Source organism: Diceros bicornis, chromosome 11 (genome assembly GCF_020826845.1).
Source record: "Diceros bicornis minor isolate mBicDic1 chromosome 11, mDicBic1.mat.cur, whole genome shotgun sequence".
In the NCBI taxonomy this organism is placed as follows: domain Eukaryota; kingdom Metazoa; phylum Chordata; class Mammalia; order Perissodactyla; family Rhinocerotidae; genus Diceros; species Diceros bicornis.
The window spans coordinates 54,125,744-54,146,708 of record NC_080750.1 but is presented as its reverse complement, the minus strand read 5'-3'; the positions used below and the strand labels follow the sequence as shown (position 1 = coordinate 54,146,708).

At 37.4% G+C, this 20,965-nt stretch overlaps 1 protein-coding gene across 1 annotated transcript in view; it reads left to right on the top strand.

The window, feature by feature from the left end:
* The first annotated feature begins 13,084 nt into the window (after window positions 1-13,084).
* SPOCK3 (SPARC (osteonectin), cwcv and kazal like domains proteoglycan 3) overlaps window positions 13,085-20,965 on the top strand; it is a 471,565-nt gene continuing 463,684 nt past the window's right edge. Inside the window, exons 1-2 of the mRNA XM_058550318.1 lie at window positions 13,085-13,163; window positions 13,445-13,633. Of these exons, the coding sequence (XP_058406301.1) occupies window positions 13,445-13,633 (189 nt within the window). The 5' untranslated portion in view covers window positions 13,085-13,163. The remainder of the gene's footprint in view (window positions 13,164-13,444; window positions 13,634-20,965) is intronic.

Genomic DNA, 20,965 nt, shown 5'->3' with positions numbered 1-20,965 from the left:
TGTGTCGTAATACAAAGTGTATTTCTTAGTTCTTATTTGAAAATACATTGCTTAATCTAATTCTCTAGCTATAAAGGGGGAAAGCGGCCCAAGTAACTGTTGACTTTCACACACAATAGCAGACATAGCTAAGAACAGTACTGCTCCTACAAGAGGGTTATTTACAGTATAACACCTTGTTTAATGTAATGGAGTGTCCATAGACTATGAAATCAAGAATCTATATGGATACTCCAGCTTTACCATTTAGTTGATTTAAAAAATTGACCCATAGAGTTATCCATATCATTTATAACATATTTATTCCTTTATTATCATTTTTGAGACTTCCTAAGGAACCAGAGATAAATAGAGAAATAATTCACCATGAACGAACAGAATTCTGCCTATGCTTTTTCTTTTATGTCATGATGAGAAATTCTCTTGCTGATGGATTCTGTTGCTAATCAACTTTATGGTTTGGGATAATATTTATTCTCAGCACTTCAGGTTATTCATCCATAAGGCTTAAGTTTGTTTCCTTTTGTCTCTAGAATCCACACCTCAAAAGTCTAAGTATTTCCTAAATTTTATGACACATCCCTCCCCAATGCTGCATTTTTACATTTGTAGAGTCAATATACATCTTATAATTTGCATAATTAATAAGTCTCTTACAATTTCATGAGAAATTCTTTCTATTTTTCAGAAAAGCCACACTAAATTTGAAAGTATGTTTTACCAATTCACAGAAACTAGAATTAAGAAATTATTGTAAATAAGATGAAGTGACCTGTCATTTTAGTGTTTGAAAAAATATCCCTGGATCAGATATCAAAATGAATTTTGCTTGAATAAGAAACCTGAGGGAGTTAATTTGAGTTTGTGTGTGTATGTATTTGTGTGTGTATGTGTGTGTGTGTGTGTGTATGTATGTGTACACTCACACAGATAGATACATGTGTATTTGTTAGTCTTTAGGGTTTGTCAACATCACTACAAGAAATCCTAATAAAAGGGAGGAGTACAGTTAGTGGGTGAATTACTTCTTTGGGACTAAAATATTCTGATAAGATGCCTAGGCAGATTAAAAACTATATAGATTCAGAAACTCTAAGGCAGAAAAGACTTTACATGTGTTTAGTCACCCATTCATCAGAGCCACAATTTTCCCCTACAAATATTTCTTATGCCTAGTATTCCACCAGCTATTCTCTGATCTCATGCAATAATTGAAAATTTGCCAAATCATCACTCTAAATATAATCTCTAAGGTAGTATCTGGGATCCTCATAGTAAATGTGGAGGATATATGCCATGTTTTATATTTTTTGAACAATTTCCTGTTTGAGGAGATTTTCTATGAGTCCTGCCTATCCAAGACAGAAGCCAGAAACTTGCTGACATAGCCTCCTTGAAGTTAGGCTTCTCTAGTCAAACACTAAATATTTATTACTTCTCACAGTTTCTGTAGGTCAGGAATTCAGGAGCAGTTGACTGGACAGTTCAGGCCCAGAGACTCTCATAAGATTGTAGTCAAAATCTTGGCCAGAACTACAGTCATTCAAAAGCTTAACTGGGGCTGGAGGATCTACTTCCAAGGTGGCTCACTCACACGCCTGGAAAGTCGGTCCTAGCTATTTATGAGGAGCCTCAGTTCTTCTCTATGTAGGCCTCAGTTCTTCTCTATGTAGCCACATGGTGGCTAGCTTCCTGTAGAACAAATATTCAGAGAGAGCCAGAGAAAGCCAGAGAGCCAGATGGAAACTATTATTTTTATTATCTAGCCTCAGAAGTCCCATAGCATTATTCTTGCCATGTTCTACTTGTAAGACATGAGTTACCAAGTCTAAAGTATTTGTAGACATATTTTAAAACCGCCACTCCTATCTTTTTGTTCTGCCATCCTCAACAATTGACTTGAATTATGAAGATCAAAAGATGGCCGGTGGAGCTCTAATCATCTATGTCTTTATTTTAGCAGCAAGAAGGAGAAGGAGAATACTTGGCAGAATTGTGTGCTCCTTACCTTTTAAAGAAATTTCAAGGGAGTCTCAGTGAATGCTTCCATTTATGCTTCAATGGTTAGAACTGTGCTGCTCCTTCAGCTACAAAGGAGACTGAGAAATATAATCTTTTATTACTTGTAATAACATTCCCAGCTAAACTTTGGGGTTCTGTTACAAAGGGAGATGGCGAAAGTAGATGTTTGTGTAGGCAACTATTATTCTCTGCCCAGAGAGCCAATAAATTAATCTTAAAAAACAATCAAGAGATTTCTTGTTCTGACAAAGATGGAGGAGCCCCATTCCTCCCAAGTCCTCCTACTTACAACTGAAAATATCTGAACATAACTCAAAAAATAAGCTTAGGAAGACTCTGAAAGGTGGAAATTAGAAGACAGACTGCCCAGGGAACTCAAGACTTAAGAAAGAACATGAAGGTAAGTTCCTTATTATTGCCCATATATCCCAGACAGGGCACTGCAGAAGGCCCAACCTAAAAGCTTCAACAGAAATAGACAAAAATGGTCCAAAAAAATCTTGTTCTCCCAAGCCAAAGGACTGGGAAAAGGGTAGCCTAACAACAGAACACGTTTTTGGCAATAACCACCCTACTCCAGCCAAATATCAATGGATAAATGGCAACCCCATTTCCTTCACCTTCACTGTGGAGCTGAGCCTTCACCTCCACTAGGTCATCAAGAGATTGAAAAAGGCTGTGTGAGTCTGAGCTAATCAGTACCCCCTTGGTGTTAGGGGATCCCGCAGGAGCCGAGCTTCCACCCACACTTTGCAGCAGCAAAGAAGTATGAGTCAGCCTCCCACTTATTTTCACCCAAATATCATCAGGGCTCAGAGGGGAACTCAACTACTTTCCCTTCTCCACACTCCCCCACCTCAGAGGCAATGAGAAATCCCACTTATGCTGGGAAGATGTCAGCAGAAGTTGAACTTCCAACCCAACTATCTACAAAGAGGCAATGTAAGTATGAATAAGCACCCCACTCTGCAAGCAGTGGGTTGGGCAGGGTCCAGATGGGAAGCTGAATTTATATACCCATCTAGCATTGTGGCTGTAACTTAACAGGGGGACTGCCTGCTTTAAAAAAAAAAAGAAGATTAAATAGGAGCCAGACATAACATACTGTCCAAAATGAGAAAGACAATCAACATACACGAATACCAGGATGAATTAGTTATTTGAATTATCTGATAAGGATTATGAAAGCATAAAAATGCTTCAAAAAGCATATACAAATTCTCTTGAAACAAAAGGAAAAATAGAAAATCAAAGAAATAGAAATTATAAGAAGAATTAGAGAGAAATATGGAAATTATACCACTGAAAAACATAATAACTGAAATAAAATCTTACTGTATGGGCTCAGTACTTGAGCGAAGTTGACAGAGGATAGAATCAATGAACTTTAGAATCAGTAAACACATCAAATGAATTTACCTAATCTGAATATCAGAGACAAAGTAGACTAAAAAAAAAAAAAAAAAGAATACAGAGTCTCAGTGACCTGTGAAACAACAACAAAAGAACTAGCATCCATATTATTTGTATTAAAGGGGAGGACAGAGAAAGAGACACCGACAACATACTTGAAGAAATAATGGGTGAATTGTCCCCAAATATTGTGAAAGACATATACCTACAGATTCAAGAGACTGACTTAACACCAAAGAGGATATATCCAAAGAAATCTACTCCATAAATATCATAAACTTCTGATAACTAAAAACAAAAAAGTCTTAAAATTGGCTAGAAGAGAGACCACATTACTTATAGAGAACAACAATTCACATGACAGTGGACTTCTCATGTGAAACCACGGAGGACAGAAGGAAATGATAGAATATTTTTCAAGTGCTGAAAGAAAAGAACTGTCAACCACAAATTCTATATCTGGTGAAACTATCATTCAAGAATGAAGAGGAAATAAAAACATTCTCAGATGAAAGAAAACTAAAAACAAAGATCACTAGTGAAATTACCTTTGAAGTATGGCTAAAGAAAGTTTTCTAAAGAGGAGAAAATGGTAATAAAAGAAGGTTTGGGACTTCAGAAGAAAATAAGAACATTGGAATGGAGAAAAAAAAGAGGGGTAAATAAAATAGACTATTTTTTTTGATATCTTAATAGTTTATAAATTTGTGAAATTTTGGTTGTATATTTTTGTTTGTCAATCACCATATACATGGTCTTCCTTCACCCCTTGTGTCCACCCCCCACCCCCTCTGCCCCTAGTAACCACAATACAGTTCTTTCTGACCATGTGTTGGTTTATATTCCACATATGAGTGAAATCATGCGGTGTTTGTCTTTCTATTTCTGGCTTATTTCACTTAACGTAATACCCTCCAGGTCCATCCATCTTGTTGCAAATGGGACAATTTTGTCTTTAAAATAGACTATTTTTTCATGAGTATCTTAAATCATACTTGATGGTTGAAGCAAAATTATAACATTACCTAAGTGGTGTCATATAAAAGTAGAGGAAATAGTTAAGACAATTATATCTAAAAAGAAGAGATGGTAAATGGACCTAAACAGAAATAAAGTTTTCACACTTTGTTCAAAAAGATAAAACCTCCAGGGCTGGCCTGGTGGCATAGTGGTTAAGTTCATGCACTTCACTTTGGTGGCCTGGGGTTCACAGGTTTGGATCCTGGGCTCAGACCTACGCTTATCAAGCCATGCTGTGTCAGGTGTCCCACATATAAAGTAGAGGAAGATGGGGACAGATGTTAGCCCAGGGCCAATATTCCTCAGCAAAAAAAAAAGAGGATTGGCAACAGATGTTAGCTCAGGGCTAATCTTCCTCATGAAAAAAAAGATAAAACCACCATATCAGTAGACTGTTATAAGTTAAATATGTGTGTTATAATATCTAAAGAAATCAAGATAGATTATATGTTTGGTCATAAAATAAACCTTAACAAATTTAAATTGAATTGTTTTAAAATCAAACTAGAAGTTAATAACAGAAACACAATAGGAAAATCTCCAAACATTTGGAAATTAAACAACATACTTGTAAACAATCTCTGAGTCTATGAGAAAGTTTAAAAGGAAATAAAAAATGTATATAACTGAATGAAAATGAACACAACATATTAAAATATGTTGGATACAGCTAAAGTAGTGCAGAAAGGGAAATTTATAGCATTAAATGCTTATAATTAGGAAAGAAGAAAGTTTTCAAATTAAAATCTAATTTCCTGCTTTACGAAATTAGAAAAAGAAGAGAAAAATAAACCCAAATAAGCAGAAGGAAGGAAATAGTGAAGATAAGAGAAGAAATTAATAACATTGAAAATGGAAAAATAATAGAGAAAATCAATGAAACAAAAAGCTGGTTCTTCAAAAAAATTAATAAAAATTATAAATCTCTAGCAACATTGACAAAGATAGGAAGAAGACACAAATCACCAATTTCAGGGGTAAAAACCAGGCGATTACTCCAGATCCTGCGTCCACTGAAAGGATGATCAGGGACTGTTACAACTTTACACTCATAAATTTGACAACTTAGAAGAAATGAAGCAATTCTTTCAAAACCACTAACTACCAAAACTCAACCATAATGAAATATATAACCTGAATAGTCCTATAGCAAGAAATTAGACTTGTAATTAAGCAGCTCCTGAAAGGCAAAAAAGTCAGAAAAATATCTCAAGCCCAAGTGCAACATGAACTAAAAGAGCTGTGTTGTTAATTGCAAACCAGAGCTCAATTAGTACAGCAAATCTTTTAAATTAGCATTGTTTGTTTAAAAAAAGAGCAAAAATATTTCCCTACCAAAAAAAAAAGAGGAAGATTGCATTATTGATGTGTTATCCCTTATTTCTTCATGTTCTAAAATATGAGAGAGGTGTTTGCTTGGTTCACAGGGGCAATCTCTATGTATCAGTGAGCACTGGAAAGCATTTTATCCAGCTAAGTGAAGCATGTTATATTAAAATACACTTTAAAAATGTATTTTAAGAGAGATGTTTTTTGCTTTGACTTTTTTTCTAGATATCATTGTACACTCTATTGGTGTCTATGTATTAGTGATGTTTTAGATACAGAAAAAAAAAAACACTTAAAAATGTGGCCACCATATTATTTCACAGCTGTGATTTTACCTGCATTTCTTCCTCTAAAAGGCATGCTATTCTGATACTGGCTCAAGACAAGGTTGACGTAAGGGAAGCCATATTGTAGAAAAGAGAAACTCTATTGTAACTTTGAATGACATCTGACAAACTAACCCAGCTGGATATGCACCCCCCAGGAGATCTAACTGCTCTGTAGATTTTATGACCCCTGCTTGTGCATGTACCTCCCAGCTACGCTAAGATGATAACTTTGTTTTTTTGAGTTCCTTAAGAATGTGTTGACCCCCAAACAGAGAGTCTATGCTGATAGCCATCATCAGTGAAAACTGAAAGATCTAGTGTGGCACTCCCAGTCTGTAACACCAGAAGGTCAACATTCCTAACCCCCTCCCCAATAACCCAATGGCCTATATAACTGCTTAAGATTTTGTGCCACTTAAGATGGTTCTTTTGGACATGAGTTGGCCATCTTCCCTCTTGCTAGCAAGCTGTAATAAAAAAGTCCTTTTTCTCCTACCACCTTGCCTCTTGACATTGGCATGTCTTGAGGTGAGCAGAAGGCCCCACGTTGGGCGGTAACAATTCTTATACTTCCCCTGGCTAATAACTCTATTCTTCAAGTCTCACAAGTCTCATCTCTTAAATGACCTGTTTCTTTGCTCCCACAGTGTCCCCTGCAGACCTCCAATGAAAATCAGTTACATTTGCCACTCTTGATCCTGCCGTTTGTAAAACAATGCTCTGACCTTCCTTCCTTTTGGGAACTAGTCCCTCCCTGCTTACAAATCAAAGATCTGATAGAGACTACTCTGTATCACCGCTCGTTATCATTGGTACCTCTCATCCTCCTGGCACAGGCATTTGTTCAGGGTTGGGGATGTAACCAAATCAAAACCAATGTGATTCAAGGAGGGAACTAGTGAAGCTTCTAAGGTGGGGGAACTCCTCTTTGCTTCTGCATGAGCCCTAGGAAAAGAATCTCTCCCTTTTCCTAGCTCTCTAGTATGGGGATGTGAGATTTCTAAGTGCCTGGCCATTTTTTAACACCATAAACACACCTGAATTTGCTGAAGTGGAGTTTCATATTATTAAGCCAGCTTAAGATGGAGAAACCTGGTCTCCAATAGTTTTGTTTGGTCTATTTGTCTGAGATCAAGCCTATCTCTAAACTTTTCATTTATATATGACAATTAATTCACATTTCAGTCTTCTGTTACTGGTTCAGGAAGAGATCAGCTCAACATAATTCCTATCTTAACACTCATCATACTCTATTAAATTATTATAATTTATATGTTCCTCCCCAAGAAGAGTGTGAGCTTTTTGTGGAATGTGATCATGTACCAACTTATTCATATTTTTATCTCCTGTTTCCAGCTCATTGCGTAGCATTTAGAAAGCAATCAATAAACATTTTTAAAGTAAATAGCAAGAGAACAGCTTTTTAAATTTAAGAGAGGAGAAACTTTCATTATTTGTGAATTGTTTCACGTTTTTGTTTAATTTTTAGTTAATTTCTATATTTTCAGCAAGCCTGTAGAATACAGGATTCTTGACACGTGTACAGGACAATAATCATAACCTTCTCTCTTTTTTAGTACAACTGCCTCACATGGAGAGAACTCCTCATTTATACAACAGACAGAATTTAAGTGGCAAGGATATGCAATAGCACTTGGGATAGTTTTTATTCTCTGAAAATAGTTAACCAATAATACTTTAATAGAGAATGATATATGAAGCCTGTTTTGCACTAGTCAGCTAAAAATAAGTAAACAAAGAAATAAAAATTCAAAGATAAACATAAAGGATTCTTTGTAGATCATGATTTAGAAACTCCATCTAGGGCCATTTGAAAACATAATACTTCACCAGGCCAGATTACATTCTGAGTCAAAGAATAAACTCACTGCGCACATTCATATATGAATGTTATTATATTAATAAATATGCAGGTCAAACAAATTTTTTAAAAACACATCTGTATTAATATCAAGGAGAGAAGTATTTTTAACAATCTTTTTTACCTGTGGATTTGTAAATTTAGTAACCTTTGTGTAAGAATGTTTGTATTTCTGTGCATGTGCATAGTTTATTGTTTAAATATTCTTATACATTTTATTTTATCCATTTTTGTGTCAGTACCTTGTACTCCTCAAGATAATTTATGTATTTATAATTAAAATTCATTAAAATTTAAACATACGTTTTCTTAAAAAATAGGCAAGAAATATATCTCAATATAAAGTAAAAACAAATGTTAATTGCCTTATTGGCCACTTTCTAGTACCATCTACTTGGTGATCAATTAATTTAATCAGATTCACCCTCGGGTTTAAATGTTGAAAAATGCTTTTTTAAGAATTATAGTAATTGAATTGATTGATGTGCTTCTCATATTTATTACAGCTTTTAAAGTTTGTTTATCTACTGAGTGTTTAAGTTAAATCACAAGCAGTATCGTCTAAGTTTGCTTAAGTGGAGTTTGTCTCTAAAAACAAACAAACAACAAAGCCTGTTATACTATTCTAGCAATTCCATTCTAGTTTTTTAAAATTTGTTTATTTTTGATGTCCCTAATGCAAGTCTTAGTAATTACTGCTATTTTCCATTAAATTAATAACAGATGATTTATAAGACTTACACAGTTTCAGTAAATAAAATTCCAAAATGAGGACACAGAATGCTCCTTTTGGACATGTTTTTATGATGGTGTTGGCAGGTCTATTAATTTACTCCTGAATTTTTAATACCCAGGGTTTTGCATCACTTTTTTTTCTGTTTTATATGCAGGATGCAAGCTCATAGATGGATTTGGCATAAGGCACCACTCTAGATGGTTGACTTTTATAGATCAGGTGTTGTTTCCCTCACCTTATGACACAATATTTCAGACACAGCCAAATTGTGCCTTTAGGATAACTAGTCTAACATTAAACCACAGCTTCTGGTGACTTCAGACACCCTGCAAAGCCCCTTAATGCCTATCTCTCCTTATCTTCCACCAGCTGGTGGTAATGAAAAAGCAAATAACATTTGCTTGATTGGCAAACAACATTTTTGCATAAGGAGAGGGACACAGTCTTGGTCAATTCCCTTCTTAGCCAACAAGGTGGATTGCGTGCTGGGTTCCTGGTTTGACGCTACTGAGACTGAGGACTGAGTGGACAAGGTCATTTGAGTCAGGGACTAAGGTGCTCAGCATGAACGTGGAATGACTTCTGCCTTAGCTTAGCAAGCTCCTTGACTTAACCATCCCCTCTTTCCCTGACTTTACATAGACATGAGTCCTAACTCTTACTAAAATAGAGATAAATAAATGCACAATAAGTGGAGGAGAAAAGATATAGGGGCAGTGGAACTGAAGAACATAAACAAAAGATGATCTAACAGAGAAGTTCTATATAGAGAGGGGAAACCTAGAAGCAGTGTAGCATGATCACTCTCGAGAACTTCATAGACCCTCAAAATCCTTCCTTTGTATTTACTAACTATGGGATCTTGGCTAAGCTGGGAAGAATAAAGGACACCATGTGTGTTAAGTGTCTGGCACTGTGCCTGGCCCATGGAAGATGTACAATAACTTGGAGCTTTCCTATATATCCTCACAATAGTTAGGAATAACAACAGAGCAACAGAATAGCAGAGTTTTATTGTAGCTGAGAAAGAAACTGACCTATGAAAGACAACTAAGTGTGTGTGTGTGTGGGTTCAAAGAAATGAAGTTCCAGTAAGTTCTTTATAGATTCTAGTCTCAAGGGTGGTTAGAAATGGATCCCTTGTCACTATACGCTTAATATTTATCTTTCCAGAACTGAGGCAAATCTAAAAATGAAGGTAAGGAAACCTAGAGAAGAAATAGATTTAATATAAAAAAAATTCCTAGCAAAATGTCTTACAACATATTCGATAATAGATGTTTGTTGATTGACTAACAATGTTTAGTACAGAAAGAGTTAAAAGGATAAGGAAACAAACACAGAGGTAAAGTTCAAGCTCAGAGTGGCCCTAATATTAACTTTTCATAATATATGTAAATTATTATTTGGCACGAGGTGACAGGAGTGACAGAAAAGGGACTGGGAATCTGAAGACCTGCCTCTTGCTGTGAGTTCCAATTTTGTAAAGCATGATCAGAGACACAAAAATGAAGTTCTAGCCCTGCCATTTACTTTCTGGCACAAGTGTCTTCCTCTGCCCATCCCAAACACCCTGCTCCACTTTCTGCTTTTTTAGCTTTTCCAGTTCCCAACACTGGTTCTCAATAAAACTGGGAAGCAGGCAGGGAATTATTCTCCTCTGCACCCACCCACCTTGACTTGCAAGGTTCCTAACTACCCCTCCCAGATTTTACCTCTCACTTAATACGTTTCCTGTATTCTTTCCTGCTGCATTTTGCTCTCAGCAAGATTTCAATTAATCCCCATTGAGGTGTTAACTGATGATCAAGGTGTTAACGGAAGTGTGAATTCTCTTAGGATTATTTAAATTTCGAAAGTAGGCTCTTTGTACGTGGAGAAACTGAGAGGAGACTTCACTGTGATCAATACATCACACCATCGCACTTAGTAGACTTTTCCTCACTGCTAACATGGCCGGAAGCTTAGCCTTGACAATGGCAGTGGCTTTGGAAGAACGGCAGAGGTTTAAGGAGCTCTGCTAGCAGTGAGTGATGAGCTGGACCAGACCAGACCAGCCCAGATACACTGGAAACAGGCTCATTCTGCCTCTTCCAACTCATAGCATTTCAAACTTGCAGCTGGTTGGTAAATCCTGCTCTACTGTGAGATCTGAAGTTTGATACCCTATTAGAGGCTCTTCTCCCAAGACAAGTACAACTGTCATTGTGTGTTCTTCCACAAATTTTTACAACTTGTAATAGTCCATGTGGAGCTGCATTTGGGAAGGTGCCAATGTAAGCCAGATGTGAAGAGATTCTACGAACATGTCAGGGTCAGCAATGAAATATATACATTTTGAGGTAAATGAAGGTATAAAAATAAATATATACATGTTTCCATAAATCTAAAGGTGATCATGTTAGCCTTAGATGGCAGTTAATATGATAAAATATATAATAGATGCTGAAAGGGTGGGGAGAGTGTTACACCACTATCCTTCATCAAAGGATAGCATCTTTTTTGAAGGTAGGTTACAAAGGTTAGAAGGTCATTTTTAATTTAACAGTTACTGACTTCTGCTGTGCATGAGTTTCATCTAAGGCACAAATTCTGTGCTTTTCCCACTAGATTTAAATAAAAAAGAACGAGATTTTTAAACATGTTAAAATATTCTCATTGAATTGAGAGGAAAATACTTCAAATTTTGAGATAGAGGGTTGAGGATGGGGATGTACAAGGATGAAGGACTGGGGACCAGGAAGAGCCGATATAAAGAGCGGACCTCCTGACAATTGTCTAATGATGTCCTAAGCAAGAATTCGAATATTCTAAAATATATGACATGGCCAGCTGTAATTAGGACAAAATAAATATCTTTGGAGAATTAGTACATATCAGTGTTCTTAAAGTTTTCTGACATGTGTTTACATTAATCAGAGCGTCTATGAATTGCATTTGTAGATTGTTTTCTTCCCCTTACTGTCATTCATCAGAGTGGAAAAAGGGGAAACTGAGGAAAACACCTTTTTCTGAGTTAAAAAATAGCAGTTTTTAAATTTTTTTACATATTATACATTCATTTTTAAATCCTTTATTTAAAAAATTAGAAATTAATGTTAATGAATCATGTTTGATTCCTATTTTAATATATTTTGAAAAATGTTACACAAACGTTATATGAGATTGAAATGAAAAATATGAGTAGAAAGTACTGCTGCTATTCAAATAGCTCCTGAAGTTTTGGAAGCTACAAGAAAATTTCAAAGGTGATAGCTTTGGAAGATGTAGTTTTGGCTGAAATAATCTCCAATAATTCAAATAGAGATACACAGCATTATTCCAGGCTTTTAGCCTCCATAGATCTCTTGATTTATACATAATATTCACTTCACTTAAATCCTTTAAGTCTGTAGGAGAGATTCTCTTCATCAGATTCTGTCTACAGGGGGCTAATTAGCAATTTCCTTCCGGTTTATTCAGCATATGTGAAAAAGCCATGGAAAGCCAAGTATTTTGTCACAAATGGAGGCTTGGAGAGCAAAATTAGTGCTAGGTCTTCAAAACTCTCTTCCATTTTGCAGTAGGGAGACATAGCTCGGGCTTTTAAAGTTTTTCATTCAAGGTCCTAGAACGTAAAATAGTTGCCAAGGAGTTTTTATTAAGGGAAAATAATCTACAGCATGTGGGAGATTTGGGTCTACTCAAACGCCCTACCTAGTAACGATTATCTCTTTAAAAAAAGAAAAGAAAAAAACTTCCACCCTTTAACACGAGAGTTCCTCCTCTGTAATAATCCAGAAGTTCACGCAAACATACTTGACATTTTCTGAAATTAAACACTTCTCCCAAGACCCTACAGCTGGCTTCGCCTTACGGTGGAGCTCAGCCCAAGAGGTTTACAGGACAGAAAGTCCAAGGGGTTCTTGACTTGGTGATGCATAAAGTTTTCTTCAGATCTCATTTCCCACGTCTGACTGACCAGCCACGAAATTGCAGAGAAGAGGTAACTAAGAGAGAGAGCACGCTTTGTGTTCAAGAAATCCAGGAGCAGAGAATGATCAGGCTGTCTCGAGAACAGGAGAACCTCTGCTGGAGCCGAGAGGTTGGGAAACTGATAAGGATTCCGAGGCGAGGAGGTTCTGCATCCTTTGCCTCCAGCCGAGCGTCGCATCCGGAGTCGACTGCAGCTCGGATCCAGAGAGAGGAAGGTGGGATAGGAAGTGGAAAGGGGGAAAAAAAAGGAGCTGGGGGAGGGAGGGGGTGAACCAAGGGGAGTAAGCGAGAGAGCAGCGCGCGGGGGGAGGCGGCGATGGGGGGAGCGCCGGGCGCAGGGAGCTGAGTGGACCGCTCGAGACGGCGGCGCGTGCAGCAGCTCCTGAGAGCAGCGAGTTGCCAGAGCTGGGCTGCATTTCCAGCAGGAGCTGCGAGCACAGTGCGGGCTCACAACAAGGTGAGGTGCCAGGGCGCGTTCTTTTCCCCGCTCGGGCTGCTGCCACTGGGGCTTCCTTCCTTATACCCACCTCTCCTCCCCCGGGTCTGCGGGTCTGCGTGTGTGTGTGAGTGCCCGGGTTTGGGGGTAAAGCCTGCGGGGAGGGGACACCCCTGTCCCTGTTTGTCTCCTCCTCCCTCTACCCCTGTCGTCGCTGATGCATGTTTTCCAGGGTCTCCGAGTCTTCGTACCCCTTGTCTGACACTGTCCCCCCCGCCCCCCGGTTGTGTTTCCTTTCCCAGATGCTCAAGGTGTTAGCCGTATTGTGTGTGTGTGCAGCCGCTTGGTGCAGTCAGGCTCTCGCAGCTGCCGCGGCGGTGTCTGCGGCCGGGGGGCGGTCGGACGGCGGTAATTTTCTGGATGATAAACAATGGCTCACCACGATCTCTCAGTATGACAAGGAAGTCGGACAGTGGAACAAATTCCGAGACGTAAGTGCTACGCACCTCCATCCCCTGGCACAGCAGCGCGCTGCTCCGAGGCGGGGGCCGCGGCGGCCGGGGGTGGGCGGACGTGGGCTCGATTTTCCGAGGACAGGGGTTTGGGGAGACGCGGCGGGCGCAGCGGCTAGAGAAGTTGGCAGTTCCGATGCCCCCCTCCAGGCTGGTGCAAGGCGAAGGGCTTGCTTGCTGGATGCACAGGAGGCGTTCAGGTCTCACCAGGTTCCCACTGTTGCTCGCACCACCCCACTCTCCCACTGTACCTCCTCCCCTCCCCCGCCCCCCGAAGGTCTGCGAAGTGCCGGCTCTACCTTCTCAACTTTTGAATGGTGTTTCTGGCACTAGTAAACACAGCAAATGTGCCTTTGCGATGTATTGCTCCTAAAGTAACTAGGATCGATCCCGTTACTAATGGTCCATTAAGAAATTTGAGGGAGGAGGTAGGAAGATGTAAGATTTATAAATGCCCGCTCTCCAAGGGTGGGAGGTTGTTTGGCGGCACCAATCGGCAGCAGTTCAACTGCTCCTGGTTACATAAAAGTGCTGATCAGATTTGTGCTTCGGCATTAACTTTAATACGGAACATGTTTGCAATGCATTCAATTACGTTTTATTCTAAAATGAATCACTGCCGTGAAATCTTCTGGAGAGGGGGTGGGGTGGAAGGGACGTCCGCAGGTGGTAGTGATGAAAGGGTTAAACTGTAGACTCCCCTGGGGAGTTTCCTAAAGGGATTTTTAAGACAGAGCCAGGTTTTGTGACTCCCGGCGTTTGATTGCCTTGGAGCCAGTGGCCCTGACTAGCTAGCCGTTTATTCCCACCTGATTCGAATGGAGCGGAGTAAGAGCCGCCGGCGTCAGGAGCGAGGTGCACCTCCACGCAGTCAACTTGGTTGTCCCAGTGAGGAGGATGCCCTGACCGTAGATTACCGTCCCCAGCCCACTCTTTAAAACCCGGAAGGCCTGAAAGGGAGCTGGGGTGACTCACAGACACAATGCCAATCCTTACTGTGACATTTGAGAGAATGTCTTGTGGAGTCCATCTGCAGCACACTACGTGGGGATGAGTTACCTTCTTTCATCAGCTCACACTGTGTCACCATTTGGGAGAATGCGCGGAAGCTTAGACTGGTTTTCATCCCGGCTCCTGTACCCCCTTCTCCCAGCACCGCTCACACGAAATAACCGACAAGAGGAATCGAACACTTAGCTGATTCTGGCAGAAGGATTCCTGAAGAAACACCAATTTTTACTTTAAAATTAGTTGTAGCTCACTGATATTAGGCATGGGTTCAGGGATGAAAAATGATAATGATAATACTTAATGGAGGGCTTTGTTTTACATGCTTTATGAACAAAGCTTAAACATTTTATTGCCAAATGAATGCTCTTATAAAAGCAAACCCTTCGTACGTTTGTTTTAAGTTTATGCTGAATACAATCAAAGAGGCAAGTGAATGAGATATTTCTAAAGCTGGGAAAGAATTTATCATGCCCTCGTTTGGAAAAACTATTGACTATTTCATCAGTATTTGAACAATGTTTCACATTATGACATTTCATTTCTTAGTGGTTGCTTTAAAATCTTTTAAAAGTGAATTTTAGCCATTCTCTAAAATATATTTAAAATCTTGAATATCTTAGTATTCTCTGACTTTATTCAGATGACTTTATCGGATTATGAAGAGCAACGAGTTTATACTTAGATAGTAAACGTGTTTGATTTAAACTAGTGAGGCAAGCTGAGTTGCCTGGAATTAAATATTCTAGGATTCATTCAGCCAAATTCTATAGAGAGAGTACTTTATTACTATAGTATTTTCAGTTATTCTTATGTGATCTCTGGGAAAAAGTCTATCAAAATTATGTGTTAAATTTAAGTATTTACTGAAATATTTTTAGCAATTGTCTGTTTTGAAACACGTGATACATGACAATGTAACGATTTATTTGAAAAAGGCATATCAGGTTTTAGCATTACCATTTTTAGTAAGACAATTATGTTTTTGTAAGGATGACTTCTGGAGGGCATGGAGAAGATAAATGCTCTTTTCCCTTTTAGCCACCTGTTGCTTGTTATTAATATGATAAAATGTATGCTGACAGTGTGACTTCTCCACTCAGAATGCATAATATAGAATCCTTATTTAGACCATACACCCCACTGCTAATTTGCATATTTTCCTTCCCTTTTTGGGAATCATTAGCTTAACATTTTTTTACATAATCTTTTAGGATGTTGTTTATTTTTTAGTTCATTTTCAGCTGGAAGTCTGTGGTTGTGAGGCATTGCTTGAAATAAGTCTGTACTGCATGAGTCTACCTTTAAATGCTGTGCATCAATATTGATATGTTAAGTAATGGATTTGCATACTCAATTTATAAAAGGCAAAGAAACAAGGAAATCTGAACTTCTGTTAGAAACAATTTAACTGAAGCACTTCTGTTTGGTGCTTTTCTGTCATAAAAATATAATTAATTTCATTTAGAAAAAAAGCTTTGAGATGTCTCAGTGTAATACTAGAATTGGAAAATTAATCCTTACCTTTCTTCTTGTGACTGTTTTACACAATCAACATTATTTTACAAGTTACTACCTAATGAAAGTTTGAACTATATCTTCTTTTGAATTATATTTGAAAACTATTTTGAATAATATTTGACAATACAATTCATTATATTTTAATTTGATGATTTTTAATAGAAATGTACTCTTTATATCATATGCAATATAGGTATGTAAATATATTTCATATATAATAAAGCTTTAGGAATAAGGAGCATGGATAGGAAGTGTTATGTGAGAATAGATAAACATAAGATGCACTACCTTGGATGACCCATTTTCTCAATTTCCTCAGTATAAATCACAGAGAAATAATAAAACCAAAGGCAAGCTTGCAATGAGTAAGTATTAAGGTAGAAAAAACTTGAAATAATTTTAACCACTTTATCCTAGCAATGCTCTTTGAATAAAGGTTTATTGCCTCTTAAAGTGTACAAAATGTCATTATATAGACAGAGTGAACTTTTACCCTTTTGAAAGTCATTAAGTATTTGGTTACCAGCATAAAAATTCCCACAGAGGTTCTAATCCCTATGTTTTAGGAAAAATAAAAATTTACCTTAAAGATATAGAGAAGTCAACACATTTAAAAATAAGTATAGTAGATAGAACCAGCATGTTATATTCAAGGTATAATTATGTGATTTTAAAATAAAGCAAACAAACAAAAAACTCTCAACAGGATATTTTTAGTAGTTAAATTGGTTGCATGGCATTTTCTACTTTTTTAGCTCTGTTGAGTAGTGATAAAATCAAGAACACAAGATTCCTCAGTGGGGGAATTGTGGGAACACCGCTACCTTTACCAAGAACAGAGGTAAAGGATTCCCTCACCACATTCTCACATATATAAATATATATATTGCCTATTAGGAGAATTGGAAATCAGGATCATTGTAAGGAGACTGAATCCTTAGCTCATGAATCCCATAGTTCATATGTTGCACATTTCAAACATTTATGTTTTATAAGTCAATTAAACTATACCATTTATCATGTAATAAATGAGTATGGAATTTGGAAACCAATGAATTAGTTGGTAATGAATGATATAATACCACTATCAACTTTGTTATTGATTGGTAATGAATGATATAATACCACCATCAACCTTATATATTATTGATTTCACTAAAGTACATATAGTGATTAAGAATGACAAAGCAGATTCTATATGTGGGAAGCAATATAATAAAAATCTAGCAAAAGTAGCAACGATGGCTGTGCTAATTTTAAATAACATATAATAAAATCAGAATTATACTCTTAAATTGAAATTCAACTCCTTCTAGATTAAATTTCTTTTTCAATAAAAATGCCTAGGAGTGGGAGGTAGTGGGTAGGGGGAGGGATGAATAGGTGAAGCACAGAGGATTTTTAGCACTGAAAATACTCTGTATGATAGTATAATGGTTGGTACAATCATTATACATTTGTCCAAACCCCATAGAATGTACAGCGCCAAGAGTGAACTCTAAGGTCAACTATGGACTTTGGGTAATTATGATGGGTCAGTTAGGTTCATCAGTTGTAACAAATGTAGCACTCTGGTGGGAGATGTTGATAAAAGGGGAGGCTGTGCATGTGTGGGGTCAGGGAGTATATGGGAAATCTCTGTACCCTCCTCTCAACTTTTCTGTGAACCTTCAACCTGCTCGGAAAAATAGAGGCTTAAAAAAAATCATAACCACAACCCCATCACCTTAAAAAACACACAAACGAGAAACCTGGGGCTCATTTTGAATATTGTTTTAAGAAATGGTTGCCATTCATGTTGCAGAACTCACAATCAACTTCAGTTTACATTTAACTCCTTAAATGATTTTTAATACCCTTCAGATATATTGGAAGCCATAGTAAAGTCTTACAATTTAATTTTAAAAATTCAACCTCAGTATAAGTGAGAGGACATGTAAAGTGTGGAAATGTAAATTATAGGTTGAAGTGTCTCAGAGGCACTCAAATTATAAGTTGACTTTTTAAAAATGCCTGAATTGGAATTATTGAATAGTAAACCTTTCTTAACTTCTTTTTATTTCTCTTTTTCATCTGAGTTGAGGTTCTTAGAGTACAGATTATTTAAGAGATAATGGCTGATGGGGAGGGATATTTCCTGTCATTTTGTGGCTACAGAGGAGTAAAGCCCCCTGAGAGTCTATCAACTTTCATGGCTATTAGTAAGTAAATAAAACAGTTGTTTCTATGGCTACTCCAAGTGAAGTACTCTATTGCTTTAAAAAGGCATTAAAATTCAAACAATGAGAATCTTTAAAGAATACTCTCTCAGAACTATCCTTAGATTTATGATGCACCCTGGTTGTATTTCCTGAGTAGCCGGCATACCCTTAGCACTGAGGGATCCTCCTTTGTGGTACCTTTTTTTAAGATTAAAATTTTAATTGAGTATAATTGGCAAAATTATATATATGTAAAGTGTACGTAATGTGATGATTTCATTTTCATATATATTGTGAAATGATTACCTTTGTGGTATGATAATAGTAGGCAAGAGTGTTACTACTTTACTTTTCAACAATATGTACCAAAGATAAAATTAAAGAATTACTAATAATTTGGAGAAATTTAACAAATTAAACCACTCTTCTCTCTGTTCAAGAATACTTTTTCAATAATGGATATCCAATTTTGATAAAACATAATTTTTAGTGTTTCTCATTATAAGATATATTTACATATTATAAGTATCATATCTATTATGAGATATATACTTATAACTGTGGTAACTGTTACCTGTATTTTATCGTAGTTGAGAACATAGGCTTTCCTTGGGAGTTCTTCACAGTTAATTCATTGCATTCTCATGAATGTTTCTCTCTTTCTTTTGATCTTTTGGTTACCGTGGGCCACACTGTGTTTAAAAATCTGAAAAAGCCTTTGTATACATTGTACATAATTGCAGATCAGAGCTGGTCAAGACTACAGCATGCAGTGTTTTTTATATTGGATTATTACCCGTATTATTTAAATCATTAGGGGATTTAATCGAGAGAGGTAATTGACTTCTTAAGAGAAGCAGTAGGCAGTCTTGAAGGTTCTGGGGCCAATGAGTTACTGCAGCAGCAAAGGGCTAGCTAGCCCCATGCAGCATCCTGTCTGCTATCCTTGTCATCTGGATCCTGGTTAAGCAATGGTTGTGGTACAACCTCCACATCGCTATTTCTTAACCACACCCACCCACCGCCACCACCGTTACCATATTCACCAGTCAGGATTTAAGATTGGTTTTGTCAAGTCAGATGTCACATGAGGAAGGCAGGTCAGAGAATGCTCACTGATCTGCTTATTTCTGGAGAGGGACTCTTAGGTAGAGCTGGTGTCACATTATCAGACCCCATCAGGAAGTCTGAATTGAATACAAAATTTAGCCAATTTGCCATGGGTTCATTCTAATAGATAGAAATTATAGGGAAGTACAGAACCCTTTTAACTCTCCAGCTCTTGTAATTTCTAGTGAATTATTAGGAAAGTGTAACTAAGTGGGTTGAGACATAAATTACTCTGTGTACGTGCGTGGATGTATGTTATATATGTTTATATGTATGTATAGGTCTGTGCATAAATGTATATGTATTGTATATGCTTTATATTTGTGTATATGTGTGTGTCTTCAAATAGGTAACAGATGAAATAATTAGAAAACCAAAGTGATTATATATTGTATTATAGATATTATTTTATATGCCAATTAGAATGCAGACATTCCCCTTAAAATGTTGTTAAGACATGTGTTAGGTTTTTTTTTCCTAGCTAAGTTTTCCTCACCTCATAAATTGAGTACAGGATCTCATTTGATGGTATATGTGTGGTCACTGTGTGCCTTTCCGATTCTTAAGGGAAGTTAGCTTCTTTGAGATTCTATGCTTAAACTTTTTAGCTAGATATACCAAAGGAACATTGTGTACTCCTATAAAACATTTGTTTTCCTACTCTTACAATAAGGCTACAATAATACTGCTTTTAGATCTCATGATTCTGACTCACAGTGACATTTTATGTTCTTATACAAGTTTAGTTTTCATGATCTAGGCCAGAATTTTTTTATTTTAGGTATTTATTTTTAAAGGCTGATCTGTGAATCTCTACACACACCATCCAACTCCTATAAGCTCCTGGAGTATTTACATGCATTTTTCCGTTTATGAAAATCCTTTAATCTTTTCTACTCTTTCTACCTCTCTTAGTTTACAGATTTGGCTACCCTAATAGACTATGAACTGTCTACAGCTATACATTGTAGTCTCTCTCCCCTCAAAATCCTACAATTCACGTAGCATTAGCACAGTGACTAGATCAGAATTAGCATTAGAAAAGTATTTGCTAAATGAAAGGACATTATATTAAATGTGTGTTGCCAATTGAACAGTCTTTATGTAAAGGCTTTTAGGACTGTATTGCTTTTTATTGACCATTTCCATTTCAGACCACCTCCAGCTCAGTTTTGTAATTAGAATGAAATTTTTTTTTTTTTGTGAGGAAGATCAGCTCTGAGCTAATATCCATGCTAATCCTCCTTCTTTTTTTTTGCTGAGGAAGACCGGCTCTGAGCTAACATCTATTGCCAATCCTCCTCCTTTTTTTTCCCCCAAAGCCCCAGTAGATAGTTGTATGTCATAGTTGCACATCCTTCTAGTTGCTGTATGTGGGACGCGGCCTCAGCATGGCCGGAGAAGCGGTGCGTCAGTGCCCGCTCGGGATCTGAACCTGGGCAGCCAGTAGCGGAGCGCGCGCACTTAACCG